The 22703-nt window shown below is 42.5% G+C and overlaps 1 protein-coding gene across 1 annotated transcript in view; it reads right to left on the bottom strand.

Moving 5' to 3' along the window:
- jakmip3 (Janus kinase and microtubule interacting protein 3) overlaps positions 1-22703 on the bottom strand; it is a 312142-nt gene that overhangs the window by 9335 nt on the left and 280104 nt on the right. The window contains exons 12-19 of the mRNA XM_041209730.1: positions 17445-17528; positions 16286-16348; positions 16050-16148; positions 14081-14179; positions 13901-13954; positions 5156-5221; positions 3404-3472; positions 3235-3312 (exon numbers count right to left, since the gene is read on the bottom strand). Of these exons, the coding sequence (XP_041065664.1) occupies positions 3235-3312; positions 3404-3472; positions 5156-5221; positions 13901-13954; positions 14081-14179; positions 16050-16148; positions 16286-16348; positions 17445-17528 (612 nt within the window). The remainder of the gene's footprint in view (positions 1-3234; positions 3313-3403; positions 3473-5155; positions 5222-13900; positions 13955-14080; positions 14180-16049; positions 16149-16285; positions 16349-17444; positions 17529-22703) is intronic.

Raw genomic sequence — 22703 nt, 5'->3', positions numbered from 1 at the left:
TTAGGGAGAGGCTATAGGCTGTACGATAGTTTAGAAGATGAAAGGTCTGCATGGCTCCAGTTTGGGAGACCAAGAGGAGAAGCCCCAGGCCATGAGAAAGATGGTAAGCTAGAAAAGACTCCAATGCCAGAAAGCTTGCCAAGATTAATTATTGGCTTCCTTTGCTCAGGCAAAATTGTCAATCTGTTCATTAAAAAAAAATCTGAAAATCAATTGTCCTCTTCAACAATTGTGCCAACTCTATCTCCCCTTTCTGTGTGATGCTCTTGAAAGGAAACAATATGAAGAGAGATTTGAGATACAAGAATTAGAACAATAAAGGCTAAGAGGAGATTTGATAAAGGTTTATAGGTAATTAAGATAATTATCATGGGTTTTGTTAGAGTGGGCAGTATCTTCCCAGTTCCACTTGGTCCTCAGGTGGGACCAGCATCAAAAGTAGAAAATCCGCACCCGGCTGGTTCCCTGACACATTCCCTCCTCAAACAACCTTCCCAACGCAGGGTCAGACCGACACTGCCCGGCAACAGTGGGGGTGGTCAATAAGCGACAATGAAGTGCTCATTTAGGGCCGAATTGATCATGCCACTGGGATCTTCCTGATGGTAGTTGGCTCCTCCCCTCACTGAGGTATAGCCCAGCAGGTGCCTGGAGGGAACCTCCTGGTGGCAGGCCAGGGGTCCATCAATGCCTCCTTTATATTCCCTTATCCCGGAATGCGGAGATCAGAGCACCATACCTGTGACTGCAGGCCAACTTTTGGTGGCGGGGGGGGTCACCCTCCATAATGATGTCCTCACAGTTGTGGGAAAACTCAATTTTTAAAATCTCAGGAGCTTTCAGAGGCGTCTCCATTTTGAGGGAACTTAACCTACCTGCATCGACAGTGTCCACCTCTTCCAGTGGGGCTTTCCAATCGGTCGCAGGCTGTGATTGACTCACCTGCCTGCACAGCTTGCTGGCTATCCCTAATTGGACAGAAAATGCTGAGGAGATCTGTTAATTGGCTGCTTCTATGAAGATTGCGCAAGGGATAGAACTCTGGCAACACTGGGGTCAGGGCATAGAAATTGTCCCAATGCCCAATAATCTTCTAAGTCTAGCAGTTCCAACACAACAAAGGCTATTTCTTCTGGTTAAGGAATAAGTGCAATCAGGACATCAGTTTAAAATTGTCATCAAGAGAATGAGGAGAGTGTTTAGGAAAAAGTTTCTGCATGCCAGGGATTGTTGGACTATGGAATGCTTTGGCATTGACAGTGCTTAGGGCAGAGACAATTGCATCTTTTTAAGGGAAAATTGGAAAACTATTTCAAGCAAAGGGAGATACAGGTTTATGGGGAGAGATGGGGCAATATGATTAGGTTAGATCACCTGTAGCACATATCTAGATCTAGTAATATAGAAATACAAAGCTAACATCACTTTCACATACAGCAACAAGGTTTGCCTAGCCCTCCCTTGTGAGGTATGTGCATGAAGACAGATTGGTTTACAGATAAGGCCTTGGTCTACAGATAAGGGTGGTTGGGTAAGGGTATGTGTGACACATTGCTTCAGTTATAAATGCAGAACTTTGTCAGCCCTCTTCAAATCTTCCTCCAACACTGTCAAGTAGGTGGCTATACTTTGTAGGACACATCTCTTAGAACTGTGGTTGTATCATTTAACACCACAGATGGAAAACCAGGAACAGCTGAATCATTTGAAAAAAAAAGACATAATTGAAACCAGCAACAAAAACAATGAGGACTGCAACAAAATAATGCTAGTCTCCTTAAAGACGGCTATTTTCAAAATAGTTGATATGATCTTATATGGGTGCTGAATGAGTTCAGAATATTTCTGATGCTGAATGCATGAAACAACATCAACAGTTACTTTAAAACTAATTATATATTTTTTTAAATCCTGATGACAGAAGTACATGAAGAATTCAATTTTACTTGGCCCATAAGTTACATTCTGTTTGTAGAATGCTGGTCAGTATTGTAGGGCTTATTACATTTTTTTAGTTTGTCTATAATAATCATTCTGTAATATTCTTCTTAAGAAAATGTAATGGCAAGGCTAGACTGCAAAGAGTAATGGTTAGCTTCGCTGAATTTGTCAATGTTGGAATATATATGTGTGTGAAACTGCACGTAGCCCACATTGGAAAGGGGAAATTATGCAGATGCACGAAGGCCCACACACTGACTTGATGCATTCATTGCAGGGGCTACAGGCTATAACATATTTCATGCTTGTAAAAGATAGTGCAGTTAAACTAACAGAACTAATTCTATACTATGTGCACCAATATATTGAAGTCTGTTTGAGTTAATGCTTGCTTTATTATTAAATTTTTTTCAAGGCTATACTCTATTAAAACCTTTGTATAAGAATGAAGGGAGAGATAAGATGGAGACCTTAGCACCTATTGGCAGAAGGGCAGAATAAGATGAATGTGAAACTGCAGAATTGAAGAAATTGCGCTATTAACAGAAATGTGTATTTTAGATCTTTGGTAAAACGGGAAGCATCTATAAGTGCCTACACGTTTGGGCATAGTAGGACCATGGACTATCACCTCAACTTTATCCAATCATTTTGACCAAGACAAACTATAGCATAATATGGCATGGCAAGGGTCTCTTGATGCGGATAAAAGAAAGAAGTTTCAAGACATTGTTGGCACACACCTAGAGGAAGAAAACAGGCTACAGTCAACAGAACACAGGAAGAAAGGAAGAGAAAAAGAGGACAGGAGAAGATTGCGCCACAGAAAGCTCGCAAGTAAGAACTGTCAGAGCTATGGTTAAGTATTAACTTTGTAATTCTTTGTGATACTTAATAAACTCTCTGACTTGATTGAAAACCTTGTAGGTCAGAATTGGTCAAGAACCCTGGGTAAGACGGTTTGTGGTACCCTCTGTTTCACACAGGTTATTATATTGTGGCTCCCTCTCTCTCTCTCTGTCATATCTTACGGTATGAATTGAGTTAGAAAAAAGCCTGAGGACTGCTCACCCTATAGTATGCTCACCCCACTCACCTGATTGCCACCAGAACTACTGACACACCCCATCGGTGAGTCAGGCTCATTGTTTATTTGAGGGCACTTTTCTTATCTAGTTAACAGTTTGCAAGGTCTTCAGTGGGATTTCAGTGGACATTCTTTTAATAAATCAAAATGTAAATATGTTAATACCTTTTCAATAGTGAAGATTTCCAGAAAATAAGGAAACTCACCTTATGAGCTTGATCCATGGCCTGTTTCCTGTAGTCTAGCTCTTCATCCAAGTAGCCCTTCTGTTTACTGAAAAGCTCCTGTGAACAGAAGGAGAAATAATTAAGGAGTTATGACATCTCTTGTATGGAGGCTTTAATATTACTAATATTGTTTGTGCTTGCTGCATACCTTTTCATTTTCAATGTCATTCATCTTTTGCTGTAGTGCTGATTCTGTCACCTCAATTTGCCGTAACCACTGGAAGTTGAATGAAAAATCAAACAGAATTTAACAAGCAGTGAGATTTATTTCTAAATATCTTTAAATATTTTCATACAGGACTCCTTTTGGGTTAGAACTTTGGTTCTTACCTGCCTTACCTGCATTAATCAAGGGTCAGTATCATCAAAAATTATTTTATGCAATTAATTACAAGCTACATTTCCAGCTTGGAATGACTTCTGATTTAAATGTATATGTAACACAAAGCATAGCCACCTATGTTTCAACCTGACTGTTATAATTATGTCTAATTTTTTCCCTCTAGCAACATAAATAGGTTCAAATCCAAGTGCTTAGGTCTTTGAGAAGTGTGGTGTATGTACCCATAGGTGCCACTGTGCCGGGAGGGCACATTCGAAATTTGGAATTAATTGGGGAAAAAAAGAGAAAATTATATATTAAAATTAATTTTCTCCTTCGAGCAAATTCTTTCCTTCCTCCTATCTTTCTCATTCTCCCTGTAGTTTTCCCACTTGCTTCTGATGTCCTGAGGTTAATTAGCCATTTTATTTTTGCCATTGTATGCTGTAACCAATTGGAAAAATAGACAAAGATCTGATTTTTGCCAAGTTAGCACCCAAACAACTTTGCAACTGAGTTTTGCACTGACACCATAGTGTTTGTCAGTGTGCAGTTAATCACATTAAAATTAGCTCGAATTACGTTATTTAGATAGTCACATAATTTTCCTATGTTTTCATCAATGCAGGACTCAGTTAACCACCAGCCCAAATAAATTGGGCATAAAGGATATGTTGATACGATAGTTTGTTTAAAAGCATGTATTATACTCAAATATGTACTTGAAACGGAAGAAGAGTCTTCTTCTGTGCTGTAGATCCCATATGAGGTTTTGTAACAGCATGTTTAGCTATTTCTGAACTTTTCCTCTGATTCTTTTTGTTTCTTTCCAGTTTCCACTTAGGAGGTTTTGTCAGATGTTCTGGCTGTGCCATTTTGCTGACACAATATTGGAACAATGGGTTTCCTCAAAGGGAATTTGCTTGAAGTTTTCTTGAAGAAAAAGAGGAGGAGCGCTGGGACAAAAAAGCCTAGTACATTAGCCTGCACCTGAGGTAAACCATATTAACCTGCTGTATCTCTCATCTATGTTTACAGTCAGAGGCTCATCCACCTAGCAATAGCAGAAGTAGTTCAATCAGTAGACAGATGAAGTAACATCTTCTAACGTGTAACAGTCAAGTGCACCCTCTAGTCATCCTGCTCTTGAGGCTTCCAGAGATGCTTCCAGGGCCAGCATGGGTTTGGAGTTAACTCACACTATGTAAATAAAGTTAACTCTGCAGAATCAGGCAAGGCCAACTCAAAATGGCTAGGTAAGTGTTAATTTCAAGGGAGGCCAGTCCAGTTGCCCATATGGCTGCTGTTTATTGTCTGTAAATTTAGCTGCAGAGCACTAATTTTACCAGCTTGACTGCCATTTTTCAACAAAATAACCCATGCTTCAAATTCTTTTTAAAGCATCTTTCTAAATGTTAGCCTGATCTCTTTCAGCTTTTTTCTAACATAAACTCATTACACATGTTCATTATTGATGAATCTTTGTCCTGTTCAAAGTGTTTAACTCTTTGATGTCCAGAAGGATTATTACCAGTTTGTTTCAGATAATTATGTACAATAAAAAAATAAAATTGTTACCTTTTCTGCCAGCGTCAAAACTGTTCGGGCCTGAATCACAACCACTTGTTCCTCATTGGTCAAATTCTAATTAACAAGTAAGTAAATAAGGAACAAATTAACAATAAAATATTTCTGTATTTTCTTCACCCCCTAAACAGTTCATGCTTCTTTCCTCTCTCCAAGCCAGCCATCTCTTTTGCGTCTCCTAAAGGCAGTGAGTCATGCAGCCAAACAGACCATAAACACAGCTTGATCTGGGACAAGTACATGCACACCACCATTATACTCAGCAGCTGCATTCCAGCATCCACTGACATTATTGCGGATGGTGTGAAAAGTCCAGCAGAAATGGATGAGGTGGATCCATAGCTCTGTGCAAAATGTAGATGATTAATATGTCTGGTTTCAATCAATGCAAATATAACAGAAGTACTTGTCACTTGTAATGGGATGCAAAATTTAACTTTTGTCTGTACGTCCAGTTGCTCCTTATTTAAATCAAAGGTGGTCAGAGCAAAGTTTTTGCACTAATTCGGAAGAAAATGTATTTGTTTTGAATAAAATATTGTCTGTAAGTAATTAAAATCAGGTGACCTTGATAATGTAAGGAGATTGTATAGCTCTTCTAGTGTTTCCAGGCAACTGCTGACTGAGGGCAGAAGTGGGAGTGATTAAAGAACTGTGCCATCACTTGAGCCTATGCCTCATTCCTGTCAACAAGATAGCACCCTAAAACTCTTATTGTAGAATTTGGTTGCTTGCAGGGGATAAATTTCCTCAGTATATCTATTTTCAGAGTGCAAAGCAGTGAAAAAATGGACTGAGGCCCATTACACCAGGCATTGCACTGGTGCAATACCGTTGCACTGGTATTTTTGGTCCCATTTTTGGCTGGTCTCAATTCCTTACATCTCAAAGAGGAACAAAAAAATACATTTTGACAGTTTTCAGCATATTCAACAAAGGGACTTTTATATATTCAGCGATCAGATGGATAAGGAACACTATTAGCCCATTGTGGTGACATTTTTGGGGGTTTTGCTCCAGATATTTTCCCTGGTGCAGCACCTTAGATCAATATGCGAGTAATTAGTATCGAGCACATGGATCAAATTCGTGTAACTGTATTTGACCTATTGTGTTCTTGTATGCGCTTAGTCAACATTAGAAGACAGTAGAGTTCAACTCTATAAGGTGTTACAAATACAAAGTTCATAAGATTGTTATGCTTTGGTACTGTTGCTTTATTTTCCATTAAAATGGAGGAATGAATAGGGAAGTCATGTGACCTGCTCTTAATGCTGCTGACAACAAGCTGGGTGGCTTGGTTGCTATGAGGACAAGAGAGGCCTATGTCATGCGGTTTGCCGAGAAGGTGCAGGACTTTCACAACAGAAAACAATGGAAAGAGCATCTGTGCTGATTATGGGTAGGCTGTTAGTCTCCAAGTCTCACAGGGAGGTGGTAGGAATGCCAGGTTTTATAAATGGTTATACATTAGTCTATTTATTTTTAAGCCAGAATGGATTTGAGGGTCTAGAGGATAGCTAATTAGTATTTCTACCTGGATACAAGGCTATTGTGATTCATGTTGCCATGGAGATGGGCTTTGGAAAGGGAGTAGTCCACAGGAAGCCATTGTAGGATCAGGTTGCAGGTTTTCTTAAGATATTCCTGAAGCTCACAGACACAGTCAGTCTGCAAGAATCTGAAAGAGAGAGATAGAGCAGAGAGATAGAGGCAGCCAGTCTCTATTGATCACCACGCAGAATGCAGGTGGAAGCTTCCAATCGGATTGAAGAGACCAGGTTCGTGAGCATTTAAATGAGGCTCGTGTTAGCTAGAGGGAGAAATTTCCACGGAAACTGTCACAACGGAAGTCAGTTCAGGGATTAGAAGTTACCGGGATGGAAAGGGAAAAAGAAAGTAACCACTGGGAGCTGAGAATACCTTTGAGATGGTTCCAGGTGAAGGATATGTCCACTTCAGGGGCAGAGTAAAGTATAACTATGGAGGGAGATTTTTGGTCAGTTCAAAAAGTAAAAGTGGTTTCTCTTGTATAGTTTAGAGTATAAATTGCCTACTGAATAATGTATTGACATATTGCTTTTAGTTCGTTTATTACAGTGAAAGTCTTAAAGCTTGAAATCTTTTCATGTGACCCTTCCAGTTAGTCACTGGAAATTCAGATATCTTTTTAAAATTCATCAGTTACTCCAAGGATCATAACAAAGACTATGGTAGGGGTTTTCCAGCCCCTTCATAGCAGGATTACCACAGGAGATTCGGTGACCCAGCCAAAAGTCCATTGACTTTCGGCAGGACCAAATGATCCCGGTGGTGGAAGGGGCCAGAAAATCGTGCCCAATGGCTCAGATCACAAACAGTCAACCATAATTATTAAGGATGAACTGGATGATTGAGCAATAGTAATAACACAATATAGATTCACAGCAGTAGAGATAGAGGCCCCTTTGCTCACTGCAGCAAAATTTCCAAGTGGACAATTGCAGGTGAGGAGTTCCTGTTGTGGTCCAGGTTTCTCAGAACACTCTGGAGCTTAGACTGCAAGGCATGCTTTTTTTCCCATCAGGATTCCAGCTTAAAGCCAACCTCATTGACAGACTTGACTCCCTGTCAGGTGGGGAACTCCGCAGCAGAAGCCAAAGCCAAGGACAAGGTAGGTTTCATGCTGCTGGAGTAGAGACTGTGAGGGAATGAGCTGGGTACAGTATAAATTGGATGGTCTGGTGGTGATTGTAAGATGTTGGAGACAGATTGGAGCAGAGACATGGGCCTGAACTTTCCTGTTGGCGATTTGGGGGAGGGGCCTGCTCGCTGATGGGAAAATGACGCGGGATGATGTCGGGAGTAACCTTTAAATTTTCAGGAAGGCGGACAGACAGCGAAATCAGCTGTCTGCCCGCTGACCTGTCAATGGCCAATTGTGGCCAATCACAGGCTAATTAAGATAATTAAAGACCTGCCTGTCCAACCTTAAGGCTGGGGGGCAGGCCAGGAGCCCCAGCAGGATGAGGTTTCATGTCCATTCTTAAAAAGTCTAATAAAGTTTATGTCCTTTTCATTAACATATCCCATCTCATGTGACATTGTCACTTGAGGGGGACATGTTAAATAATTTTTAAATTTTTCTATTGCCTGTCTCAGGGAGCAGTGCGCTCATGCGTGCAAAAGAGCGCACTTTGACAGTTGTGGATCCCCTAACCCCCCCCGCACAGGAAGAGCATAGCGCTTCCCGTCAGGCAGGCCACTGGGTAGGCCTTAATTGGCCCGCCCACTCAAAATGGCGGCAGGCTTCGTTTCGGTGCCCATGGGTGCAGATCAGTGGCATTGTGAGAGGGTGGGATCTGATTGCAGGATGGGGGGGGTTCTGATCATGGGGAGGGAAATTGGTAGATGGGGAGGAAACACCATCATGTACAAGCACTGCTAGAATATCATTTCACTCTTCCATGCATTCCTTTACCAATGGATTTCCCAAGACAAGTGGTAACTTTAAAATGGAGCTAAAGTATGGGGCATGCAGCTTCTTTCTGTAAGCAAGTTGCTTGTATAGTAATTGTGTTTAATTGTATACAGCTATTGAGCATGAACTGGGGATTCATTTGTGCTCTTATACATAGAAACAGACTGAAACTATGGTTGTTGGCTTAGGACGTATATGTTCGCAATGTGCAGCTCTGTAAATAGAAGTTTATAAAAATGTGTAGATATTGGCTCCTGTTCTATCCTTCACCACCAAGTTTTCTGGATTGTAACACCACCTTCAAGGAGTGAGTTGGCTGCCCTTCTTCCCATAATCTGACCTCTGTTAAAACCAGAAGTGGGTGGTTCAAGAGGGGCTGGGTTCGGGTTTGAGGTTTAAAAAATATTTACATCCCATCCAACCCAAGCCCACCTGTTGTGGAGTTAATATTTATTTCAATAGCAAATTGGTAGCAAGCTCAGACTGCTGATGAGGAGCCTTGTGTGCCAAAAGCTCATATGGAGAAACTGGTGATGTACTATTAATGATTTAAAATGAGCCATTCGTAAGTTCCTAATATATACACTAACCGGCAGTGTAGACTGAGGAAACAAGGCACCATGTATATATAGGTGCTGAGAAGGAGCTGTACAGGCCAATATTTAGATATCCCCAGGTATGGGAAATGGTTTAAATAGTTACACTGTGGTGAATTATAGGCCAATTGATGAGGTTGTTTTCTGTAGATCCACAGTTCCTTATAAATACCAAATCATGTCTTTTAGAGAAGGCCACTAAACTTTGCAATGTCTGAATTGTGATGGGTGCATGTTGGATACAATACTTTTTATTTATATAGATAGATTATAAGGGAACAAAATATGACAGCTCCCAGAAACAGGTATGGGAATGGCAATGAACAATTAACCCGTGTCCATTCCTTACAGTGCTGACAACTCTCAAACTTTGGGTTGCCTTTGCATTGAATGATAGTAGCATGTAGGCCAGCGGCAAACAAGCTGATGAATGGTTGTGCACCTCAGCAATGGGCCCAAGTTGGTGCGAGGCTAGCACCACTTAAAAATTGCCTGCATCTCTTAAAAGGGGCATGCATTCTGGTTGGAACAGGTGCTGGAAATAGCTGGGAAAGAGAGTCTGACCTGCAAGAAGAGTGACTATGGTGCAACAGGAGAGAGAGTGCTCCAAGATTCTTATAAGTAACATTCAAGGCCTTGATGCAGGAGGTAGAAAAGTGGGGAGATGTCCTATTTTCACATAGGGCCAGGCAGACATTGGGACCAGAAAGCCTTTGTGGTTAGTGCCAGCATTGTGGTCCTGAGGAATTGGATGAATTGCTGCAAGAAGTTCAATTACCTTACCTGATTGGTAAAACTCATTCCATATCCTATCAACTGAATCACTAGCCTTGCACACTGCTCAATGTACTACATGACCTTCACTCACCTACTAACAGTTTCTATCAATCATGACTCATATTTAACATTCATAGCTGCACCTCACCTTCACACACACAGCACTGCTGCAAGCTTCACATCCACATCTCACAGTTTGCACACACGGTTAGCTATTTAAGCCAAATCACCCAAACAGATTCCGCCACGCTCATTGACACATTTCTTTCTGTCTTGCAGTTCAAAGTGGTGCATAACCAGAGGCAGCAGCACCAAGAAACATGCCATCTTTGGAGTAGCATGACTGAGGCTGTGGCTGGTGGCAGGGCTGAAAACATAGAAGATGGCAGTATGCTCATACTGAATCCGCCTTCTCAGATCCCACTTGCCCCTCCTCCACAGTTTTTCCTGATTTACAAGCTGCAGCTCTTGCTTTTCCCCCACTTCCCCTTACAGATCTATCCTTATGCCTTTCTCCTTTCAAATGCCCAAGAATACAACCTGACCAGGGAGTGGTGGAACAGCAAGGGGTGGAAGAGCAAGAAGACAGTGATGAAGAAGAAACACCATCACTTGCTCTCACACTCACAGCCACCAGCTCAGAAATTGACATTGTGCTTACTACAGAGGATAAACTAGAGCTGGGATCTGTGTGGGCTGAGACACCAGGCATGAGTAACCTGCAGCCAGAGCAGGGCATAAGGATAGTGCAGGTGTCAGCTTGCTGAAGGGTGAGGTCTAACCTGAGTTCTGATGCAGAGGACTCAGATGAACACTTTGATGGGGTGGTCTATAAAAGAGGCTGATGGTTGTGCACAATGAAATGCAAGGTACATTGGTAGGCCTGGCAGAAAATTAGCAGCCAACGTCAAGAAGATTCTGGCACTAATTGGCACAGGGCTTTGCACAGAGCTTGTATTCCATTCTCTCTATTGTGGAAGTGATGGCCGACTCCATGAGAACATGTGCAAACCCATTCAGAATACAGTGTCTGGCAGCACAGACAGAAGCACCCCAAAATTTGGGTGCTACAGTGGAAGCTCAAATTGCGGTCATGCAAATTCAGCTTGCCACACAGGTGCCATCATAGCTGCAGATACCAGTTTTCAAAGATCCTTGTAGGGTGTCACAGCAGTCCAGCAATCTGTCCTCCAACAGATTACTAGGATTTCTGAGGTCCACCCATCACCCCACCCCACCCCTTGGGACTGGCAGTGGCACCATGAGGCATGAATCTTCTGTCCACTCTCAGGATTAAAGCATCATCATCCCACTACAGCCACTGTGTCCTTGGTGTTGCCTGTTAGCCACTTAGCCCAAACTGCTACCATCCAGGCTGAGATGGTGCAGTCCAAAGCTAGGTCGTCTTGGGCCAAAGCAACTTGAGCTTGTCCTCCCAAGGCCATCCGCAGTCTCCCAGTAGCCTTCCATGAGGCATGCTGCACCCAACCAAAGGCACAGAAATGACAAGCGCTAAGGAACGAGAAAAGGTGATCAGTTGACTTTGTATGGAATGTTGCATGCTTTGATTTATAATGCTAGTTTGGATTGTTTGTTTTATGCTTGCTTTTATTTTAATATTGAAGACACTGAAGAGTGCAATAGGATACTGTGATGGCCAGTAACAGTGGGAAAGTAAGGTGTGGTACTGAAGGTGAAGGGGGAATAGGAATTAAGTTCAATCACAGACAAACTGGCTAGAAAAGGAATGTGTTGATTGCCTCCCTTTCCTCGTCCTCAGCTATCTTGTATACCTTGTGGCAAGGTTTGTGCCTTCATGATGATGAGATTGTAATGCATGCAGCAGACCACAATGATCCCGGACACGGATTGTGCTGAGTACTGTGGTCTGCTTAACCACCTTTTGTGTGACAGCATGGCTTTGACCACATCCATGTTGCCTACTTGTGTATAGGTTGATGCTGGAGTCATGAGTCAGGTGTTCAATGGATAGTCTTTGTCATCCAATAGTCACCTCTAGTTTACTCAACTGTTGATGGTCCAAAGGACTGCCACAGAATACACGCATCTCAACTGCTGCCAGAATGCCAAGCATTGACCTCCATGATGTGCACACCAATTGGTACTGAAGCACTGGAGTCCCTTCTGGTTATGGTACATCTCAGCATTGAAACGCATTGCCAAAAAAGTGGTGTCTGCCCTATCAATGGCACCCTGCACCATGAGGCAGCCAGCAATTCTTGTGAAGTTCACTCAGCCTGCTGCTCTCTGGCAAGAGAAAATTGAACGTATTCAGCTCTTTCTGCATACAGAATCTGCGACCTCCATTATGATGAACTGGGAGATATTGCATATATTGCCGAATCCCACATGACTGACATTCGTGGCCACCAGCACTTCCACAGACAGTGGTAATGTTGTCACTTCTCTGAGGCTGCAGTTCAGGTTGCAACAGGTGGCAAATTTCAGTGAGCACCTCCTTGGTGAAATGGAGGCATTTGGCACACAGGGCGGATTCCTGTAGAGGTGACGGGGGCCACCAGCTGGAAAGCCAGCATGACACCCAACTCGCCTCTTTTCCGGAAGGCCCGCTGCAGGTGCAGGCCTTACCCCGGAATCAAGGATCTTGGGGGCAGAAGTCCCTTTCGCAGAGAGCTGCTAGCCGATCAGAGACCAGCAGCTCTTCTATGCTCAGGAGCATCATTGGGTCGGTAGCAAGGGCAGGCATGTGGCTTTCAGCAGCCACCTACCTTCTTCCCGATACTGGGTCCCTCGATCAGGCACTGAATATCTTTGACAAGGGACGCCACTTGCAACTCACCACAATGGGTCACACCCACTGCAACCCTCAGATTGGGTCATGCCTCCTGCAACCCCCCACACTGGGAGCCCACAAGCAGGCACGTTAGGGTTTGCTTGTCATGCTCCCCACATGGCGATCCCACTGGCCGCCACCATGGCCCACTTAAGGGCCTCAGTTGATGGCAGGCCCACCAAAGGCTTAATTGGGGTGGAAGTGGGAAGGCCTCCTGCCTGATTAAATGCTTCCCCCGCCCACCACCACCAAACTCCCCACAAGAGAGGAGGACACAAGATTCCATCCACTGATGTTGAGATAGGGCAATCAGTCCCTGAAGACCATAGGCTGAGAGCCCTTCTTCCCCTCCTCCTTTGCCCTTTTCAGCAGCTAGTCCTCCTCTGAAATGCCTCTGCTCATTCTCTCTCATGCTGCAGGCTAAGTGGATCCAAACTTCTGTACCACTATCTGGGAGCAAGTGGTCTGAGGAGAACCCTTAAAGTCAAGACAAAGTCCTTCAGCACATACCATACCATTTGCTGTAGTCTTTAGCAACTTTAAGTAACAGTACATACCACCAAACTCTTCTACACACTCAGCAACACAGCATCAACTAACTTAAAAGTAGTTGATGATCCCTTTAAACTGCACTGGGTGGGGTCCTTCTTGCTGCTGAACACATGTTCAGCTGTGCAAAGTTAAGAAAGGGTGTCAGTTGGAGCAATTGAGATTGAAATGGCACTGTTGGCTTCAAATCAGCCAACTCTTGACTGTTAACCAAATATTGACTGACATCACAATTTGCCTACTTTCTGGTGGAAGCTCCTTGGAAATGTGCTGACATGCTCATTAAAATGGTGCCCCATGCAGCCAGTACCAGAAGTCTGTGCATGCACTGCGGATGCCATTTTGGAACTAAAACGGCATCCGTAGCACCAAAAATATAGCACTTTGTCACTGGGTTTTGTGGCCTAAGAGTTTGCTGCTGTAGGACATACAACAGGTTGATTAATACTGATTCTAAAATTCACCCTGGCATCCTCCACTGACAGGCTTATAAAATAGAAAGGAAATCATGCATGATCAGAAAAGCAACATACACTTACGGCGTTATCTCCTAAAATATCCAGTTGTTTCATGAGGTCTGCTATTGTGATGTCCTGGCAAAATAGGAGAAAGGTTTAAAAAGCTATGCCTAACAGATGCTATAAACACATTATTCTGTCTCATTATTAAGATGACTTTAAACTGTCTATTAGGGAAAAGCAATAAGAGGTGGCACCTACTGTTACACCCTCTGCCTCACAGTAGACTTGGAGAGGACTTGTCTCCTCTGGAAACGGGATGTGATGAAAATTAATGGCAGGTGATCGTCGTTCTCGCTCCTGAAAGAAATTTTTTTTTGAGGAAAACAAGTTTTCTTTTATTAGAAAAATAAGTCTCACTGAGGGAAAAGAAGTTTAAGAGTTTTTGATAACGGTACGACCCAGATCTTCTTGGGGATGTGGGGGTCGGTGGCGGGGGGGGGGGGGGGGGGGGGGGGGGGGCGGATGGTTATTCAGAGGGATGGGTGGGAGGAGAGAGGTGAGTGGGGGGGGGTTGGTTGGGGTGGATGAGGAGGTGAGGAGGTGGATAGGGAGAGGGGTGAGTGGGGAGGGGCTGGTTGGCAAAGGGTTGGGATAGGGACTGCACCTGGTCCTACACCTGTAATTAAAAGCTCTAAGCAGAATGTTGTAAATTTCAGGGCAACTTATCTAAGCCCAAGTCTCTGATGACGATATCAGTGTTGGCGGCATCCAGTCAGGGTTCTGGGCAGTGTATCTCTACCCTTTGGAAGTTTGAAGTTCATGCACAAATATTGCTTATGTGCATGCATGGGGCTTCCTCTGGGTCGCGACACACAACAGAGGCAAACATCTCAAAGTTCACTGCTACATCAATCGGAAGACCCAGCCCAATAAATGTCACTCCAGATTAGGTACAGCTAATGTGTTTGATTTGGGGCAATATTTTACAATTACTGCACCATCATTCCCAACACTTAACCACCAAATGAAACAAGGAGTGAGGTCAACAGTACTTCTCTGAACAAATTATGAGAAAACATGTTTTGTGAAGTTTTTGATGAATGTTATACATTAAAATTGTAACATTGGTCTGGAATTTGCAGTTATAATAACAGTGAAACTGTTAGTACTTGTCATCATTACTGTATAAAACTTCTGGTGTTTGCACCAGAAATGTGGAAACTGGAAATTGCTGTCAGTGATACCCTGCTCTTTTACACAGTGCCATGCTACTGTCTTCACAGATGCAATTAACATAGAATCAATGAACTTATGTAAACGTCAACTTTTTACACACTATTCTTACTGTAAAAAGCATTGAAAACGTTAAGCCTTGTTGACTGAAGTAATAGATTTCATAGTGCATTAGGCCATAATGCTGATGAACAACCTCTTTGGCATTGAAAAGCTAATTTTAAAAGTGTGGAGAATTAGTCCCTCAGGAAAACATCTTAAAAGTTCCATGATTTTTAAAATAATAAATAATTTTGATTTTTAAAATTTGTTTATGATTTTTCAGTTTCTAGCTTAATTCTATGTGTATGTCACAATTTTTATTTTGTTTCCTGTAAATTGATTAAAACATGAATTATAATTCATGATTTTTACTTCCTGGTTTGCTGCCTGTGAGTATTCTTCAATCCGATTGAATGATCAGTCGGCTTGCAAATTTCACTATTGCTGGACACCACAGACCCCTGTAGATGGTTCTGGATTCAAAATCATATCAGAATATCAGGAATTAGCATTCTAAAGCCTGCTAAATCTTTGTGGGCAGCTTTTTTCAGGGATAGCATAGGGTCCCTTCTCTTCACCACTGATCGCAAAATCTGGATCAATATGATTTCATTTGCATCAGCAGAAAGGTATCAGCCAATCATAATGCATGTACACTAACATGACGTGCCTGCTTAGAGTTGATAGGGAAGAATTCTTCTCCTTGTGTATGGTGACGCAAATGAATTTGTGAAGAACGCCTCTATTCGGTAACTCTACTGAAATTCAAATGATACTTTAAAAGGTGTTTATAATTTTACTAGTAGTACACACCAGTGGAAATCTGCCTGAATGAATTTACAATGTTGCAGCATATAGTAACCAGAGGAATTCTTCCACCTCTCTCTATATCAGGAGAATAATTCTAATCAATGAAAAGGGAAATGGTGAAAAAGCCTCAAGCTTGTCTTACTTCAAGTTCTAGAATACGAAATTCCAGAAGCTCATTTTGATCTTTCACATCCTGTACATCATGTCTAAGGCGGTTTTCTTCATTTTCCATTTGCCGGATCTGTGAAAATAAAAAATACAACAATCATTTTAACTCTTGTTCCCTGTTAATGCAATGAAGGTGCCAATGAAGAAAAATGGGATATTTAGATGATGAAGTGATGATTTACATTCTACTTGCATTCAGAGAAAAACTACCTTTTCGAGTAGTTCTTGGTTCCAACGATAAAGTGCTTGTTTCTCCTCAATCCATTTCATGTCCTGAGAAATAGAACAGACAAAATGTGTTTTTGAAGTTCTCATCTGATTTCAAACAAATAGCTTTCAACATACATGCTGACCATAACCCAACCTACAAATAATATGATTTGTTAATTATCAAAATGCAAAAGAAATAGTTTCTTCCACTACTAGTTCTAGTCTGTGTTTTCTGATGCTTCTCCCTCCTTCCCTCCTTCTCCTCCTCATCTACATGCTGCTCTTCAGTAACATCATCCTCAGACAGAATCAGCTTTCACATATATGCAGATGAGACGCAGCTCTACCTTTCTACCACCAAATCTTAACCCACAAGTACCTCTGTGCTTGACCTGATTTTGATTTGTTCATGTTTTGGGAATCCGATATTTAATCCGTAACCTAATGGGTAAATGTTTATTTTAGCTAAATACGATTGGTTTGTTCAATGGATGCCTCTGAGGCTATACGTTTTGTTGTGATAATTTTTGAAAGATCCAATATGACAGACACACTAAATACACATATTAGTCTGAATATCATGAAAACACTGTTAATAACATTAACATTTAGGTAGTTTTGAATTTGCACAGAATTATTTCAAAATAATACTGCCTGATTCACAAGGCATTAAATTACTGTACGGTTAGGAAGTGGGATTGCAACTCTTACATTGAAAATTGGCTTGGAAAATTCGATTTTTTGAAAAATAATTTTTTCAGCCTAACATTATGAAACAGAACCTATTGATACAGTAATTAAGCTACTGATAAGTTCTTAGTGCAAATATATGACTAAAATAATGCTTTACTTTCATTTGCTCTTTTTCCCATTGTCAATTATAATAGTTTTTACATATTTCTATCTAAAAACATCAATTCTATAATGTTTTGATTAAAAATAAATTTTATTCCAAGGATTTTAAAAGGCAAGCAACACCTAGAACTTGGAAAGTTGAGCTGGTTGATGTGACCAGTGTATCTCTGAGACGATGTTCATCACAGAGAAGTCATTGGCACTGGACACATTCTTAACAGCCTTATTGCACTCAGACAAGATAACTCATTATCACCCAGCAGGGATTAAAAGCCTGTTTTAATATCATGCAGTTAATTATTACCTGCCCCTGTTGTGCGAGTGCCTTCTCCAAATCTTCAATTTTAGTTTGATATCTGTGGTTTTCTGCCTGTAGTTGTTCGCGAGTCTAAAAAGTGGATAAAAAGGGGGAAGGTGAATAATATTTTTTGCTACAGCCATCTTTTACTGAATGTCAGTATCCAATACTCTCTTCTCAGGTACAAATACATCCATCTGGGAAGTAAAACACTGTAATTTTTTTCCATCAATATGCCTCAATGTTTATTGTACATTTGCACCCAATGGTATTGTCCTCCAGAATCCTCCATTTCTCCCACCAGGCATTCCTTTTTACGTTCATGTTTTAAACAAAAGAATGTTTGAAAATAGCATAGGAATGAATGGCAAGGCTAGTGGCTCATGTAAATTTAGTTCAGCGTTCCTAACCACATAACTTGTACATAGTGGCAGTACTAGTGAGTTATAAAAGGATGGATAAACAAGAAATGAAATGAATGAGAGTTTTCAAAAACATATTAATGTGGGAAATATAGATTGCTGGAAATCCAAGCTACTTTTTTTACTCATTCATGGGATATGGGCGTCCCTGGCTAGGCCAGTATTTATTGCCCATCCCTAATTTCCCTTGAGAAGGTGGTGGTTAGCTGCCTTCTTGGATCACTGCAGTCCATGTGGTGCAGGTACGCCCACAGTGTTGTTTTGGAGGGAGTTCCAGGATTTGACCCAGCGACAGCGAAGGAACGATGATATATTTCCAAGTCAGAATGGTAAGTGGCTTGAAAGGAAACTTCCATGTGGTGGTGTTCCCATGTGTCTGTTGGCCTTATCTTTCTAGATGGTAGTGGTTGTGGGTTTGTAAGGTGTTGTCTAAGGAGCCTTGGTGAGTTCCTGCAGTGCATCTTGTAGATGGTACACACTGCTGCTACTGTGCGTCGGTCATGGAGGAAGTATTTGTGGATGAGATGCCAATCAAGTGGGCTAGTTTGTCCTGGATGGTGTCAAGCATCTTGAGTGTTGTTGGAGCAGTGCTCATTCAGGCACGTGGAGAGTATTCCACAACACTCCTGACTTGTGCCTTGTGGATGGTAGACAGGCTTTGGGGAATCAGGAGGTGAGTTACTCATCGCAGGATCCCTAGTCTCTGATATGCTGTTATAGCCACAGGATTTATACTGTTAGGGAATAGAGATAGTTTTAATTAAGTTATATGTGTATTTGGAGGTGTTAGAAAATATAGTTTAATTTATATTTTTTTCTACATGAGGGTTAAAAAGGTGAAACCTGGGATCTAGTTTCATTTCTGAGCGGAGACAGCAGGTCTAAAGCTTTGTTTGTGTGCGTGCATTTTAATGAGTTTTACGGCTCCTGAAGGGAAGTTAAAACAAACACAAGGTAGAAAAAAACTGTGCTGTTGCCGAGCAACAGGGCTCCAAAGAGCAAGGGACCCACAGAAACAAAGAAAACAGGAAAAGTAGTTAGGGGGTTCAGTTGAAGCCAGGATTCCAGAGAAGCAGGACAGAAGGAACTGCAAGGAGCAGGTTCCAAAACCCAAAGAAGAAAGTCCCCAAAACCAGGGAGTGGAACAGGAAAAGTCCCAAGAGGACAGTTAAGTCAAAGGACAAGGACAGGAACTGGAAAAAGCCCTGTTAAGTGAAATTAAGAGTCAGGAGCAGAGAAAGGCTCCAAACTTAAAGGGAGAAAGCTGTAGAATGCAGATTTAAAGCATTATAGGCCTGTGAAAAGCCAAAAGATCCAAGGGAACAGCCAAAGGTCTATAACTCTTTGCTATGGGCACGTGAAGCAGTGGTGTTCTATTGGCATGGCTGAGTCAGTGAGACAGAGCATGTAGAAGAAAGCTTGAATGTACATGGCGATCCAGGGGAGAGGAACATTGGAAGGAGAGTTCAAAATCCTGGAGGTGGACTCTTGTGGAAGGCGTCTGATAGAAAGCATCAGTTTGGGAAAAGATTCCAAAGCAAGTTCTTCGTGAGTAGAGGTTGGAAACCCTCATGTGAAAGGTGGAGTTCAGTGAGGCCAGTTGCTCCCGGTCTGGGGGAGTTGAGGAGTGATCCATAGCATCTATTTGGGGTGGCATCCTTCACTTGGTTTCAGATTATGGTGTATCTGACCACAGGTCACATATTTGTTTGCATGGACTGCGCACTTACTGTAAACATCAGAGTATAAGATAGCCTTCGTAACTTGTGTTATCCTTCCAAATCTGTAAGGTACAATTCTGTGAATATGACTATGTCAGGCTGTTGCTTAGCTAGTCTGTGGGACAGCTCTCCAAATTTTGGCACTAGACCCCTGATCTTAGTAAGGAGGGCTTTGCAGGGTCGACAAGGCTGAGTTTGCTGTTGTCATTTCCAGTGCCTAGGTTGATGCCAGGCGGTCAGTCCTATTTCATTCGTTTTAGGCTTTTAGTGGTTTGATACAACTGAGTGGTTTGCTAGGCCATTTCAGAGGGCATTTAAGAGTTAACCACATCGCTGTGGATCTGGAGTCACATGTAGGCCAGACCGGGTAAGGACAGCAGATTTCCTTCCCCAAAGGCCAATCGTGAAGCAGATGGGTTTTTACGACAATTGACAATGGTTTTATGGTCATCATTAGATTTTAATTCCAGAATTTTTATTGAATTCAAAGTTCACCATCTGCCGTGGCGGGATCTGAACCTGGGTCCTTACAGCTTTACCCTTGATTACCAGTCCAATGGCTATACCACTAAACCACTGTCTCCCCTATAAAACTTCTAATAAAATTATCATAAAAATATGAAAAAATATTCTTGTTCTGGGTTTGAAAAAAATTGGATGAGATTGAATTTAGAAATCTCAGTTAAGGAAAAGAGTCTGTTAATTATTTGAAATAAACTGCTGTCTAATCAAGTATATAAATGCTACACTAACTGGACATACAGAGTATCCTTCAGTCCTTCGGGGTTGAGGATGACTGCTTCCACTCAGGTTCGATGTGTTCTGAGATGGTTGATAAGTCCAATGTGCAATCTGCAGGCTCGGCCACATGCTTGAAGGGTCAAGCAGATGAGGTGTTTGGAGGTTTGCACACTCTCTCTGAAGCACCCTCTGCGTGCTGCTGACAAAGTCTCTTGATGTGCTTGGTGCCTTCCAGAATGAACCTTCTCCATTTTAGTCAGGGTCTCCCATGAGTTTGCAGGGATGTTTGATCTCTTCAGTAATGTGTTCAGGACATCGCTAAAACATTTCCACTGTCCTCCACAGACTCTCCCACTAAGACCAAATTCCGAATACTTCAGGAGACTGGTGTCAGGCATACAAACATGTCCCACCCAGCAGAGCTGATTCTGAGTGGTTAGCGCCTCGATGTTGGGCATGTGGGCTTAGGGGAGGATGCTGCTGTTGGACCACCATTCTTGCCACTGGATTTGGAGGGTCTTGCAAAAGTGTGGCTGGTGGTGTTTCTCCAGTGCTTCGAGGTGCCTGTTGTAGGCTGTTTCTCCAAAGCATAAAGGAGTGCAGGGACTGCTGCTGCCCAGTAGACAGGAGCTTAGTTTCCGGTTTGTGATCCTGGTTCTCAAATACTATTTTCCTCAGTCAACCAAAGGCTGAGCTGACACACAGGAGACGATGATGAATTTTATTGTCTATGTCTGCCTTTGTTGAGAGGAGGCTCCCAAGATATGGAAAATGGCCCACATAGTCCAAAATTTCACAGTTGATCTTAATTGATGGGGGAAGGTGTTGTGCTGTGAAAGCTAGTTGGAAGAGGGCCTTAGTTTTCTGGGTATTTAGTGAAAGGCCTATTTTCACATATGCTTCAAAGGAAGAGTTGACACTGACCTTGAGCTCAGTTTCTGAGTGAGTGCATGCACTGTGCACTAACTCTGCAGCATAGCTTGGAGCTATGGGTAGCGATGGTAGAGCCTCCAATTTCTTTCTACCACTTGGATGACCAGGAATCTCTTCTGCTTTTACCTTCTACCATTGATGTGTGTTGGCAGGATTTACAGGTTAATACTTAACCTGTTTGGCCACGTTACTTTGCTTCATGCAAACATTTGACTTGGGATCCCTATGTTTTACTAGATGATGGTAATATACTACTGATTTAATCTGTAAATGTCAAGCCTGTAAATGTCTGATTGTGAAAAGCCATGTTTGCAATAGGTAATATATTTAAAAGCTTTGATGTCACCAAAGCTGCAATGGAATTGGTGCCTTGGACCTGCCCCAATTCACACTCTCCGCCCACACCTACACAGTTCACACTCCCCACACAACCCCTCCATCTCCATGCACACTCCCCATCCACAGTCACCATTCCTACTCCCCACTCACATACTCCCAATCCACACCTTCACACTTCACAGTCCCCACACAACCCCTCCACCCCCATGGACACTCCTCATTCACACTTGCCATTTGCCATTCCTACTCCCCACTCACACTCCCCACCCACACATTCAACATGCACACATCATGTGTTGCCATTGTATCGTAATCTGACAGTAACTAGCTCTGCATATTTACAGTCTTGTTTATCTATTTCTTCAGTTCTCTGTCTGAAGACTGGTCCAATCCATAGTGCCGTGACCTCCACCATAGGTGGGACAAGGAGGCAGGTCCCGAATGTACCCCTACCAAAACAGAGATGGAACCGTGTGCTGTTGGCACCAATCTGATCCACACCAGCTGTCCAGCCAACTGAGCCAACTGGCCTCCCAAGGAGTCCAAGTTGCTGTGGCAACATCCACATTTACATGCATGTTGTAGCTTGGAGCTATGGGTAGTGATGATAGAGTCTCCAATTTCTTTCTACCACATGGATGACCAGGAATCTCTTCTGTTTTTACCTCCTACCATTGATGTGTGTTGGAAGGATTTACAGGTTAATACTTAACCTGTTTGGCCACGTTACGAATGCAGCTTGCTTGGTCATCAAGTCCTGAAGTGGGACTTCGACCCGAAGCTCCTGGCTCAGAGGCAGGGACATGGCCCACTGAGCCACAAGACCTCCTTCCTATACTGATTTACACACATTTATTTTCTTGTTATAATTAATACACAAGGGGCTGGTTGGCTCAGTTGGCTGGATCAGACTGCTGTCAACAGCATGTGGTTCAATCCTCGTTCCGGCTGGGGTGGATTCATGATCTGTTTCCTTACCCTACCCCTTGGTGGAGGCTGTGATGCTGTGGGTGGGATCAGCCCTCAGGCAGACTGGTGAAGAAGAAGAATTAACACACAGAGGAAAATATTCCACTGTAATGAAACAAAATGCCTTGTTTATCTCCATG

This window comes from Carcharodon carcharias, chromosome 17, assembly GCF_017639515.1.
Source record: "Carcharodon carcharias isolate sCarCar2 chromosome 17, sCarCar2.pri, whole genome shotgun sequence".
NCBI classification, from domain to species: Eukaryota; Metazoa; Chordata; class Chondrichthyes; order Lamniformes; family Lamnidae; genus Carcharodon; species Carcharodon carcharias.
The sequence above is the reverse complement of the archived record's forward strand: the minus strand, read 5'-3'. Positions and strand labels throughout refer to the sequence as shown.